The following is a 13,817-nucleotide window of genomic DNA, read 5'->3' on the forward strand; positions in this document are numbered from 1 at the left end:
CATCTTGATGGTTGTCATTTTTAGTGATATTCTAAGAAAATTGTTGTAAAATGGGGGTTTGGATGTTACTTTTGAGTGAGTGCAGGGTGTCTGGTGAAAACGAACTGTGTGGAAGGAAACAGAATCCCCCAATCACTTATGTTGGAAAAGGTCTCCAAGACCACCGACTTCAACCTTTGACTGATCACCACCTGGTCAGCTTGACCAGAGCACTGACTGCTATGTCCGGTCGTTCCTCGGACATTACTTTTAACTGGAATTCTGGGCGTTGCGGTTTCACTGACCACTGCTTTTATTGATACTCCACCAATTTGTTTGCTGACCCTTTTACCGACGCCCCACCAATTTCTATTATAAGAGGTGTTTGGAGGTTGCTTTTTACTGCACGCTGTATGAGAGCCCACCGCTTTTCAGCGTAATTCCGCGGCCTGCGGGGTTTCGCCACGGGCCGTTCGTTCCCTCACGGGTTTCCCGCCCTCGGCGCGCTCCCTCACGCTCCGGGCGCAGCGCTGCCCCGCACACCGCAGGGCCCGCCGGGCGCTCACCGGGTAACTCGGCACCGCCGGGCCCGCGGGAGGCTCTCGGGAAAGGCTCTCGGGGAGAGGCTCTCGGGAGAAGGCTCCCGGGGGAAGGCTCCCGAGGGAGGCTCGGCCGGAGTACCCGTTGCCCTTACCGAGGCGGAGCGGGCTGAAGGCTGAGGGTGATGACGCGCGCGGCGGTTCCGGCGCCGGGGCGGTGACCGAGGCGGCGGCGCGGGCGGAAGGAAGGAAGGAAGGGAAGGAAGCGGGGCAAGGGGGTGTCTCGCCGCCGGCGGCGCGGTGCCATTGCCGGGAACGGGGAAGGGCCGCGAGAGGAGCGCGAGCGGGCGGCGTGAGGGGAGAGCGAGAGCGCGCGCGGCGCCAGGGGAGCGAGAGCGGCGCGAGCGGCGCCCGCAGGAAGTATCGCGAGAGTTGGCGCGGCTGCGGCGCCGGCGCTAGAGGTGACCGAGGCAGCGGCGGCCGCGGGCGCCTCCTCCTCTTTTTCCTCCTCCTCCTCCTCCTTCTTCTCCTCCTCCTCCTCCTTTTCCTTCCTCTCCGGCCATGGAGAAGGCGGTCGGCGCGGCGGTAGTGGTGACGGAGGAGGGAGGCGGTGAGGGCGGCGGCGGCGAGGCCGGCAGTGCCACGGCAGGGCCCGGTCCCCCGGAGGGGCCGAGCGGCCCCGCCGCGCCCCCATCGCCGTGCGGGCCCGGGGCGGCGGGGCTGGTGCGGGTGTGCGACCTCCTGCTGAAGAAGAAGGCGGTGCCGGGCAAGGCGAAGCGCGGCGGGCGGGCGGCTCGGCCGGCCAGCAGCAGCGAGAGCGGCGGCGGCGGCAGCGAGAGCAGCAACAACGGCAGCGACGAGGAGGAGGAGGAGGAGGAGGAAGACGAGGAGGAGGAGGAGGAGGAAGAGGAGGTCTCCGAGGTACGGCGCGGGGGAGGCCCCGGGGGTTTCCCTGCTGATCCGGTTTCATAATTCCAGCCTGCTCGCGGCTCCCCCCGCCCTCGGCCCTGCGGCAGAGCCGGGAAGGGGCAGCACCTCGTGGCGGGGGCACGGCCGATCCCGGCCTCCGCGAGCGGCCGCCGCTCCCCACTGCTCGCCGAGGCGCGGGGCCAGCGCCCCCCGCTTTGCCCCAGGGGTCGGAGGCTCCCTGGGAACCTCAACCAGCGGCCGCCTTCATCCCTGGTGTGGCTTTATCCCGAGGGGAAAGGCCCAGGAGCCGCTGCAGGTGCTCTCTGCCGCCGTGCCGTGTGCCATGTGCTATATCGCTGTGCATATGGGAGCCGGGAGAGGGAGAGTCGAGCGGTGGCAATGCTGCTGGCAAGCCCGGCGTGAGGCTCCGCAGATAGGCCGGAGGGCTGGCTGCGTGGCTGGAAAGGTGTTGGCGCGCCCAGCGGTGGGAATAGGAGAGAGTGTGCAGGTAAAGCAGGTGAAGGTGCAGCCAGGCAAAGGCTGCCAGAGAGCCCAGGGTGTTGAACTGCTGTGTGACACTTTCTCCGAACCTGACAGCCACTCTGCTTCCGTGCAATGCAGAAACAAGCCCAAGGAAGCATTAATAACTCGATTTTATCCGGTATTGGGTTTTTCAGGTAGGTATTGTTGGAAAAGGCCAGTAAGGCTGGGAGCCCCTTATTTGCATATGTAGTCACACAGGGTTACTTTGCTGAATGGTTTTAATTCTGTAACCTCCCCAGCTGAACATTCACTTCTGCTTTTTTTTTTCATTAGTAGTGTCCGCAAAAAAGTCCACTTGAAGTTCTTTAGCTTTTCTTTGAACTTGGTTTCTAAGCAGTTTGGCTTTCAAGTGACATATCTATAGTTCTGTTAGAAATTGGGCAGGAAGGAAGAGTCTGATAGGTTCAAGGAAGGGCTGGGCTAGGATGGTCATAGGTTTTTCCACGGTTAAGCAGCGCTCTGCATTTTATTCCCGCTGAAGTTGACATAAGAAGCATTTTATCCAACTGTTTAAGATAAATTGCATACAGTGAGCACGTCTCAACAAGTCGGTACGCTGGGCATTTTGTTCCTGTGGTGTTGAATTTTAGGAAAGTCAGTATCATTGTGTGGGTAGAAGTTTTTGTGGTGTAAGATTTGTAGGATAACTGGTTTGCTGCAGAACTGTGCTGTCCAGACTCTGTTGAGCGAATGCCTTTGAGTTTTGCTCTGGTGATGTGTGGTGAAGGGATGGAGGGCCCTGAGTGACTTTGATGTATGGGTTGACAAGCACTGAGATCAGTTGCTTGTGGTGGAAACAGTCAACAGAATTTGTATCCAGTGAGACCTGCTGGAGAAGTCACAGGCAGGTTTTATTTAGCGCTCCATCTTCCAAATGGCTCCTTATACTGGGAGCTTGCAGATGGAATCGTGTGTGTGGCAGGACAAGAGGGGCAGAGACAGCTGAGGAGTACAGGTAGCTGTAGGGGAAATCCCTGGATGAGGTGAGCCTTTGCCTGCATGCTGTGCCTTACAGAGCCATAGGCACCTATTTGACATGCTTTGAGACCTGCAGAGAGAAAAAAAAATCCAGTGATCATTAACTATGAGGCAGCAGCAGAATACTTCACTTTTTTTGGAAAGTGTGACATATGCTATAGATACTGATACAGGGAATTTGTGAAGGCAGTTTGTACATCTGGAAGCTTCCCTGATGGCTTCATCTTATACTAAGTGAAGGCTTTCCTAGGCTGGGTGGTCTGGGATTAAATATTAAGCAGGGCTAAGTAAGCAAGTGAATAATACTGAGATGATGAAGTTCAAGGCGTCACAACAAAATATATGTGACCTGCTTCGTTTATAATTGCTCTTGATCATGGAAGTTGCTTGCAAAAATCTGTTCTACTCTTTCTCCTAGTGACTTCAGGATAAAATGATGCAGCCTGTAGAATATGCACAGCTAAAATTACAGTTTCTAGGAATGTGAACATGAGGATGGCCTGATAAATGGAGCAGAGTATTCAACTTGAAAGTTGTTCCCAGCAGCTCCTGGGAACGAAATTTGTTTTGAGTGTGCTTAGTGAAAGGGAGGTTTCCTTGTCTGAAAGCAACCAGATGGTTAGTTTTGGCTTTTAGAAGCTTAAAAAAAAATCACACTGTAGAAACAAAGGGGTTTTTAGTTGTTTGGGGGTTAAACTTTTTATTTCAGATTTTCTTGAGTTGTGCCCTTCAGATTTTCTTGAGTTGTGCCAAGCTCTGCAGTTGGATTGTGGTCTTCTGACCACGGGCAGTCTGGAAGGCACATAAAATGAAAAACACAAAGAAATGTAAGTTTCTGGTTTTGCTGTAAATGGAAACTACTGTGGGAATGCTGCAGAAGCTGGTGTTCCCTCCCAACCATTCCCTTCATTATCTCTGTAAACTTAAGACAGTTTGTCTTAGGCTATTTTTTGCCCGTCCCATGCTTAATACATTAAGACTTCTCTAATCTCTGAAGCAAAGTGCTTCTAGATTTGACTGCTAATGAGACAGCTTCTAAAATTCAGGAGTACAATAGCAACAAGTGCAAGGAGTTCTAAAGGGAAACGTGGCACATCCTAAGTCACAGAAACCCCAGGAGTAGAAAGACATTGTTTGGCTTAGTTGCTGAGCTGATGGAATGGAATAAGGAGTTGTAATCAGAGGTTTTCATCTCTGTGTCTAAACTCCATCAGATCTCAATGTGGAAACACAGGCACTGTGGAGAGCTTTGGGAGAAGTTTAATGGAAATTTCTTGCCAACAACTTAATGAGCTCCTGTGACACTGTTCATGGCAACCTCTAAGGCTGGTTTTTGAAATTGCAGCACATTACTGCAAAACCCCAATATTTTAGGTAGTGGAATTCAGTGTTGTCTGTAAATGGCAAATTGCCTTTCCCCTAAAAAAACAGTCAATAAAAAAAGGCAACTTTTCTCAGTACACAGGAAGAGGAATCTTAAGGTATGAGAAAAATGACAGTAGGAGTTACATAGCAGGGGAGGCCAGCTTGCAGGTTCCTTGAAAGTGTTCTTGTCCGTGCAGATTTTGTTCAGTTCTTCAATTCATAGTGATATAGTGTAAGAAATGAGCAGGTCCCCATAGCAAGTTGCTGCTTAGAAACCTGATGTCCAGAGTGCATTAGGGCTTCTCTTATTTAACACTGAAAGGTTCAGTTGTGTAATAGAAATTGTTTACAAGTTTATTTCAAGTCTTTGAACTTGGAGGATATTTGCTACCAGCAGTGAAATTTATAATTGCCCTTTATATCCATCCTAAGAGGTTGTACATTACAGTTTGTCCATGAATCTTGTGATGATCCAAGGTGTAGATCCATCTTGGATTTGTGTGTGTTTATTACTGTACCTTCTTCCTTTTCTTCCTGTTACTGGATTCTTACATGTTGTGCAAATTCGCTTTCCAGAATATAATCCTCAGTTAACTATACCTGAAAGCACTGCCCTATGCAAAGGATGCTTTTTCAGAAGTTTTGGCTGTTTTTTAAGTATTCTTGGCTTCACTTGTGCCTAAGTAAAAGTTCATTTTTGTTTTTTCAGCTGCAATTGAATTAGTAATTGAACTGAGCTAGTAAGATGAAGTAAGTAGAACAATAAAACACCACCAGTCCTCTAAAATTTCTTCATGCAGAAGAAACTACTCTGAATTCCTTGGATTCAGATTTAAGGTGTTAATCTGAGAATTTGGGCTTCTTGGTGTGGTTTCAAGAGCATCACAGGCACATAGTTGTAATACTTAAATTGGAAAAGACTTGAAGAGCTTAAGTGTTCAAATGAGCTGATTTGAAACACAGAATTTATTTTATAAGACTTTTTCTTTTTTAACCCTAACAGTCTTCATCAGAATCCTGGAACAAGACCTTTGGATTCTGCAGGGCCAGTATGTCTGGCTTGACCACTGTGTGATGCGTTCAGTTTGCTGCCATTGCTTTCATGTCCTTGGTCCTCACAGACTGACTGAACATGCAACTAATTGGGCCCTGTCCTTGTGAGTGTGTGACGTCCCGAGGTGCAGCTCAGTCTCTGATTCTGCTGCATTGGTTACGTTGTAATGCTTTTTTTTTTTTTTTTTCTGTTTATTTCAGTTGTGTTTTGCCCGTTTCTTCCCTTAGAGAAATACCTTAGGATGGTTCTCAAAAATCCCTGAAATCTCGTGCCTGATCCCTGGGCTGTTGGGAGGGGAATCCCACAAGCAGGTTTCACAGTACTGAAATCTGCTGTAGTTGACCCCAGGAAGTGTTAGCCATAATTGTTTAACATCCTTTCCTTACTGTTCCTAGACTAGGTTCCAACAAAATCAGTTTGGTAAGACCTAATGCATATTTTTTTAAAGAATTCTTAAATATTACTATATTTTTTGTGTGCTTTATTTAATTAAAGTAATCAGTGAATACCTGGGTTGAAAAAGAAACCCCCAGCATAAAGTGACCACTGCAGAAGGTGGAGTTCAATATTGTCAGCACTGTGTGAATTTGTTTACTTCCTCAGATATTTCTTCAGGAAATGTCCTTATAAACATAATTCCTATGTGCAGGCTGGAGTCAAACAACCCCACATTTTAAGCCAGTAATTCAGTTCTGTAAAGAGAATGGTCTCTGGAAGAGATTTAGCTGAGAGAATTTCCTCATCTGTCAAGGTTGAAGGCAAATGGGATTATGTGTGTTTGTTTTTTTTCCTCTATCTGTGTTTTAAAGGCAAAACTGTTGGTGCTTATTTAGGATATAGCTGATGTGCAATTGGATTTAGGAGTTGAAAAATCAATGCTGCAGATCCAAGATAAGTAAGAAGCCTTTGTTTTGGGGGTAAAGGGAACAGCCCTTGGTGTTAAATAAAAATTGCCTAAATTTGCTATTAGTGTTTTTAGACCATCGGAGCAGAATCCATGGCTGCCTTGGTAGACATGGTGTGGTTTTTTTCTGAAACGCTGTGCTTCTGGTGTCTTGATAGTTTGGCTTTGTAGGTGACTCAATTGAAATGACATCCTGAATATGTGTTGTGTCTGTAGAGCTCCTCCACCTGTATGGGACTTCTTTTGTCATGTCTGTAACTTTTGATCTGTTGAGAAAGAAAACCATTGGTAAGGAAGGATAAATGCTGGCAAACGGTTTGGGTAAGGTGATTTAGCTGGCATGTGTGTTTAGGGAAAAAGTCTCCCTTAATGTGAAGTTTCCTTTACCAGTGAACATCAGTATGTCTTGGTGTTAGTGTGGGAATTCTGGTGACCTCCAACCAGTCATTGTACTATGTCCACAGGAATTCTGGAGAAAAAAACATTGTTGACCAATGAAGGGCAGCATTTCCTCTCTGTTTCCACTAAGCAGTGCTTTGTGTTAATTGGTACTGGGAGAGGTTATCTCAGTATTCCAGATGTTTTTCAGCCAGGTTATCCCCCATACACCATCCTGAGCTCATGACTTTGAAGAGCTAAAGCCACGTGGAGGTGTTACTTAACTGTTGTGTCACCTTGTTTTCACATGAGGTAATATAATAGTCCTACACCAGGCTAAAAATCAGCCACAAAGCCAAGCACGTCTTAAACACATCCTTGTTTGTGCTTGCACTATTTTCTTTTAGGCTGGATGTTGTCATTAGGACCATTTTGTTGGTGTTACCCAAAGCAGTTTTTGACAAATTCAAATTACAGGTGTTTGATGTACAGGAGTTACTCCTCTTCTGTATTTTACCTGCGTCCTCGAATTCCAGGAGTATAACAGTGTATTCTAGGAAATGAGCTGAAGTGAACCTTGATTTTATGTTTTTCCCTCCCCCACCCCAATAGTTTATGTGGTATTAATCATCAAGTGTAGATAACATGTCTAAATAGGCAGCTGCTCAGAGGTAGAAAACAGAGCTAGAAAGATATATTAAGAGTATTAAGAAACATGGTGAAATATTGATATTTAGAATATCAGTCTGGGGTTTTGGCTTCCATTCTCCTTAAGTTCAACTTGAAACAATCAAAAGGTGCCTAGATTCTTTATTTTTTTGGTTAACATTGAAGACATCTTGCACACAGTAACACAAGTTCAAACTGCTGCTAAGGGGGTTGCCTCGTATTTGATGTCAGGTTTGCTTCCCCTTGCGCTGATGAACAACAAATGGTTGTTTCTAAGTCTGTACATCTGTTCAGCTGTTCAGGAGCAGTTTTGGGGATTACAACCCCAGCAAACAGGGAGTATCTGAAACCCCCCTCTCGGGCAGGGAGTGATTCAGAGATAAGAGGAGGAAGGTCGTTCTTATTCTCCCAGCTGTACCTCCCAGTTCTTCCCACACACAAGAAAAATCCTAAACACTTTAAGGAGAAGCTGGAGCTCCCTTGTGCATCTCTGTCTGGCAGGTGACTCACATATTTTCCTGTCCTGGAGCTTTCTCATTTCCAAACTTCAGGTATTCTTGCCTTCTGTTCAGTCTTGTCCTGAAATGCTTTGCCAGTGGAATTTTCCTCTTGAAGCTGTTCTGCAGGTGCGAATTGTTCTCCTCCACAGAATGAGGAACAATGCTTTAATGAAGTTGAAATTTTCAAGTCATGATGTGCCTTAGTTTTTTTTCCTTGAGTGCTCAGTGCTGTTCAGCCCCTGCATCAGCGTGGGTACTAATCCCTCTACAGCTGGGGGAGTTGGGCTTGGAGGAAGGAAGAGAAAAAAAAAAAAAAAAGGCATTCAGTGCTCCTCCCAGCCACTTGGGAAATGATCTCGTTGAAAAAAAACCTCAGCAACAGAAAAAACACGTTTCCAGTTGATCAGTTCCTGGATCCAGTTTGTCAAGCACAAGCACTTGTGCTGACACAGCGAAGAGCAGGAACTCAGGCAGGGAGCAGGATGAGCACTGCCTCTTTTGGTGGGATAGTTAATTTAAATACCTGTCGTAGAAAACACTTGCATTGTTTCTGAGGGCTCCGATTGGTAAGAATGGTGCTGATCAGTGAGAATTTTTGTCTTCAAGGGCACACTGGTCCACTTGACACTTCCTCTGGATCTTCTCTTTGGAGGTGCCTGGAACAGATAAAACACACAGAATTCTTTTTTTGTGTGTAGCTTAAAAACTTAGAGCTTCTTCAGATAAAATCAGCACTGACTTTTGTCTCTGGTATTTGTTGAAGTTCTTGAAAGCAGCATATTAAGGATAGGGAAAAAGAGAGGAATTAAGCAGGATTTTATTAAAATACTGTAGCATTTTGGTTTATCACCATCACTTCTGTGTCATTTAGTGTAGTGCAGCAAAGGAGTCACTTTGGAGACTGACTAAAAAAGTCACAGAGCACAATTATGATCCTAATCATAACACAAAAAAACTAAGCTAGCTTAAAGAAAAAAAGCACTTTGAATGTAACAGGCTGCTCCATGGATGAACATATGCCTTCTGTCCATCTCTGTGACTAACAGAAGTGAAAGTTGGCATAACAGCACGCTGGTATTTTTGTGGAGAATCAGCTTGATCAAGGAGCTCCTCAAGGATAAATATAGTGGCCAACTTTCTGTGCTAAACCTCAGAAAAGGGCTTTTCTGGAGCTTGCATGAGGGGGAAAAGTCTACAGTTATGTGTAAAATCACTCTCTAAATGCACTTGTGTCTTCGAGCTGAGAAAATTTACTAGTGTCTTGAAGTTGAGGTGGGCTTTAGAAGCGTGCTAGTCCTGCACCACAGCTGGGTTCTGCAAAAATACTTAGGATAGGGAATGGCACAGGGTGATGGTGTTGACTTAACAGCTTACCTCTGCTAAGAGGGGGGAGTCTCTCCTTCTGTGCCCTCTGTAGCTGAGCACTGGTGGAACAGCTGTGCCAAGTTTGTTATGAAAGTTGATATGGATGCTAATTCCTCCTGTGCTTTGGAACAGTTGTGGGCTGTCGTGTCCCAGCACTGCTTAGTTAGGTCAGAGCATGGCCAAAACCTCAGTTAGGCCTTCAAAAATTGTACAATAATAATAATAATTTTTAAATTATATATATATTATAATAATGGTTTTGAAGAAGTGTGTGAAGTAGTGACACCCAATAAGCACTTCCTTGAGTGAATTAGACTTGAAGTAAGGTTACTGCTAGAACTCTCAATGAACTTCATTTAAAAAAAAATTTACATTAGAAAAAAATTGCCAAAATGTTTTCAAGAAAGGCAGATGTCTTCAATGGTGGCTTTCATTGTCATCCAGAATTGACTATTACAGAGTATGCAGGCTTTCCATAAAACATTGGAATACTTATTAATATAAATAACTCAAGCAATTGATTTCGTAACAAAAGTACTGTGCACCAAGTCCAGAAGACAGTTTTTTTAAAATGTTTTTGTCAACTTCCAAAGCATTTATTAAACTTGGTCAGAATAAAATAATTAAACTTGGTCAGAGTAAAATAATTCCTTCAGGCTCTGTGTGTATGATGTAATTTAAATGTGGTGGAGGGGAAGAGGTCCTGCTATGGGATGGGGGTGCCTGTGTGTTGGGTTGGCAGGGGACCTCAGCTCGCCTGCTAAGGCAGTGAGGAGTTTAGCCATGCTGTTGATGAGGGTTTAAGTTTTTTTTTGGTTTGGACTCTTGAAAGCCTTTAGGGTTAGTCTTGGGCTAAAATCAGGCTCTTACTGCGAGCACATCTTGAATTAAGGGCAAATGTTTGTGAGTTAAATGTTGTATCTTCTGGTAATCTGAGATCAGCTGAACCTGTGATTTTATTTCTGAAGGCCCAACAAAGAAGACATGGGGAACAGGAGATAGTGAACTCCAGTGTTCAGCTAGAAGTGTTTCCATCTGGCAGCTGGTCCAGCTACACTGGTAGTAAATGCTGGGAGATGTGCTGTGTGGTCCCCAGTCTGTCTTGGTCTTCCAGGTAACCTCAGATGAAAAAGGAAATGAACAAACATATTAAAAGAAAATAGAGATTACAGTAGTATCTCATTTTTTAATTCAGCTGATGTATTTTTCCCTCTTCAGCCTCATCTAACAGCTTGCTCTGTTAAATTCCAGGCTTGATATTGCTGTCAATGAATGGAGTAGATTTTCCAGCCATTTTAGTCTGTGAATTTGAAGATGCTGAGTAACTCTGATTATGGAGAGTTTTATAAAAGAAAGAAACATAAAGTACATTGTTATGGTTCCTGCTTTTGGAATAGGTTTCAAAATCTGGTATTAACCAAGTCCAAATTCACTATGAACAGCCTATCTGAGCTGAATATAGAGCTGTTGGAAGAACCATCTGGTTCACAGCCAGGAAAAGGAAGACAGGGACATCCTGATCCAGCAGATCCTGGATTAGAATTTGATGTGAAAATACTTGATATAATATTCACTCAATTAGAATTTATGCATAGAAGTAAATGATGGACAGGGCTACTTGAAAACGAGGAGACTTTGTCCTAAGAAGTGGCTTTTCCTGGTTAGAAGGTTTCCTAACTCTCAGCAGGGGACATGTCTGCACTTAAAAGAACTTGCACTCAAGTTTTCATGTGCTAATGTGGAGATATCTTAGATTAGTACCTGCCTTGAGATTTGAGAGACATTACTATAAATGTTTTTGGACTGTACATGCTGCCTCATTACACATGGCTTTTCTGTCACCAGTATTTCACATGTGGAATGAGAAAGGAATATATGTTCATTCATTTTAAGAAGGATTTTCTATGGCCCAAATTGTCTTTTCTGAACGTGTACCTCATTTCACTTGTGTTTATCCCAAGGCCAGAGTTCTTTAGTGTGTTCAAAGGAAGCTCTCTTATAGAAAGCTCCCCTTAGACAAAAATGTGTGCCAGTAATCTTACACCTCTGATGAAAAACCCTTTTAAAATGCTCATATAATTTTGTCTCCCTTTTTCACCTTTTGTCAGGTACATTTGGATTTGCATTGGGCAGTTCCTCCTTAGCAAAATCACAGGAGCTATCTTCACATGGTGGCTTTTTAATGATGTTCTAGTTCAGTTCATCTTCAGGGCAGTGCTGTGGATGAGTAAAGATGCTTTCTTTCCTCCTTTTTCCATGCTTAGGTTTGCCTTAGGGAGTTGGAATCCAAACGAATAGGGCTGATGAGCACTGACCAGGGCAGAAGGCTCCTGGCTGATGAGCAGGGTTTGTCTCTCCCTGTGCCAGGATACTGCTTGCTTACTGGCCTGTGAAACTCTGCTCAGGTGTCAGATGCATTTAGGCAGAGAAAAAGACCCAATTCAGAGATGTTTTTATATTGTGCATCTAGCTTCTGTCTGGAGATGGATGGTGTAAGAATAAGAGGCTGCTGATAAAGTGAAGATGATTAGCTCATGACTCTTGACAGGAGTGTTGCAGTCTCACTCCAGACAGAGTTTTTGACATTCCCTGTCTTCAGGTTCATGGGAAAAGTGCTATAAAGAGGGTGCTTTTGGGCTGAGCTTGTATGATCTGTTGGTGAATCCTTATATTTCTCTTAACGTCGTGGCATGATGGTGCTAACTCTTAATTCAGTTGTGAAATTAATCACCTTTTCTATTGACCCTTGAATGAGAAATTGTCTATGAAATGGTAATGCAGGTGGAATGCTGAAATTCCTAATTCCCCAGCTATTACTGGGAGGATGTCTCCACCTCTTTGAGAATGCTTCTCTGGGCATGGAGTCTTTATATTCCCTGATCCCACCACATCCTGACAGCTCATGCAAGCTGCCAAGTCAACTTGGGTAGTGTAGTGCTTCTGTTCAGGAAGAACAGATCTGAGGAGCATTTCATGGAGGGAATTGGGGAAGTAACTCCATCAGACAGGTCATAACCATCTGAGTCTCTTGTCAACACTCAGTCTTGAAACCTTTTTAGTGTTATGGAGTCTTTTAAATTGGCATAAAAAACCTCAGGATGTGTTAATTGTGATGCTTTCAAAGGTAGTTAAGTCAGACCTTTTCAAGATCCTAGTTTCCCTGGAGCTGTGGAAAACCTAGATCTCAAGGACACCATAAGGAACAGAATTTCATCCTTTCCAGCTTTGTCTCTTTACCAAAATGAGTAAATGAACAGAAAACACTGAATGTGTCAGAAGGGTCTGGAATGCCTTGCTACTGCCCTAGGCCAGGGGAAGAATAGGCTTGAGAGAAATGAAAGATCTGTCTTGGCAGAAAAATTAGTTTTTGAGTGGGAAATCATCTTGGATGGTCAAAAAAAGTTGTTACATGGTTGTTAGAGAAGAAAAATATGTGGCTTTGTTATCAAAGTTTCCTTGTCTGTGGGAGGTAACGGAGCTGAATCAAGGGGGGTGTGATAATGAGAATGGGCAGCAAGGATCATCTTGTGACTGTAAAACTCACGTGAAAGCTCCACCACAGCTTTCAGCAAGAATGTCTGAAATGCTCAGAGAGAGACATTGAATTATAAGGCTAAGTGAATAAAAAAAACCAGAATACAAGTATGTCTTCAGTATTTATCAGGTTAAAACCTATCATCCCTGCACATCCCCACCCCAATAATGAAAATGAAAGGAAGAAAGTAGGCTTCTTTTATTCGAAATTCACTAAAGCACCTGCCTGAAGGATGTTGGAAATTCAGTCAGGCTGACAACTACAGAGCTGTGATTGCTGCAAAAAGTGAAGAAAAGGAAACCAATATACAATGTGAAAATAGAAAAAATAGATGGGGGTCGTGACTTCAGGGCGCTGCTTGAGGTTTGGGTTTGGACTCAATTGTTTTTATGTAACCACCAAGGAACTAGAAGAAGGAGTTGGATGAATCTCTCTGGAGGGAGAACTTGAAACAGTAGGTTTAAAGCTCATTTTGTTTTGTATTGACATAGAACGAAGAGACTTTAAAAATTGCACCAAGTGGTGCCTGATGCAAACTGCCACAAAGCAGAGATTATGCTTTTGGGCTATAACACGATTTTTGTATTTAAGAAAGAAAAGATGATACAAGAAGTAGCAGAGAAGAGCATTTTTGGTGTCTTAGTGGTTATACTGATATGATGGAGAGCTGCAAGTGATAGGCACAGCTGGGGCTGTAGTTCCTAATGAAGGCTGATAAATCCTAGTGCACTTATCTGGAGCAGTGAGTACCCTTAGGGGTGGTGTCTGTTTGGGGAAACATTCAGTTCTGACGTAGTTGTAAAGGGGTTTGAAAAACTGTTTTTATTCTAAGAGCAGATAAGAAGAACTGGGCTCAGTCCAGCAAAATGAACATAGCTTGGAGTATCATCACTCTAGAAAAGGAAGAATTGGGCCCAACACAAGTTTGAAGCAGCCTTTGAACAATCTATCTGGATATTCCTTGCACCATCGAGTGTTTTTCTTGGATATCAACAACTGCTCCTGTATCCTGTCATGGTTTTTTGTTTCATGTTAGAAGAGGAAACTTGGTCATTTGAACGTTTTAATGATGGGATTTTTCCCTTTGTGAATTAACTGA

General features: G+C 44.3%; 1 protein-coding gene across 5 annotated transcripts in view; it reads left to right on the plus strand.

Annotated features, from left to right (window-relative positions):
- Positions 1-700: 700 nt before the first annotated feature.
- The window catches only part of ANKRD17 (ankyrin repeat domain 17), a 70,536-nt gene continuing 57,419 nt past the window's right edge, over positions 701-13,817 (plus strand). For 2 of the 5 annotated variants that reach the window (XM_085057709.1, XM_085057710.1), the window contains exon 1: positions 706-1,439. In XM_085057709.1, the coding sequence (XP_084913835.1) occupies positions 1,080-1,439 (360 nt within the window). In that variant the 5' untranslated portion in view covers positions 706-1,079. Of the gene's footprint in view, positions 1,440-13,817 lie in introns of all 5 variants that reach the window. The other 3 variants (XM_085057713.1, XM_085057714.1, XM_085057715.1) reach the window with 2 other exon arrangements.

The sequence above is a fragment of the Lichenostomus cassidix genome, chromosome 4, assembly GCF_008360975.1.
Source record: "Lichenostomus cassidix isolate B80296 chromosome 4, HeHo_3.0, whole genome shotgun sequence".
In the NCBI taxonomy this organism is placed as follows: domain Eukaryota; kingdom Metazoa; phylum Chordata; class Aves; order Passeriformes; family Meliphagidae; genus Lichenostomus; species Lichenostomus cassidix.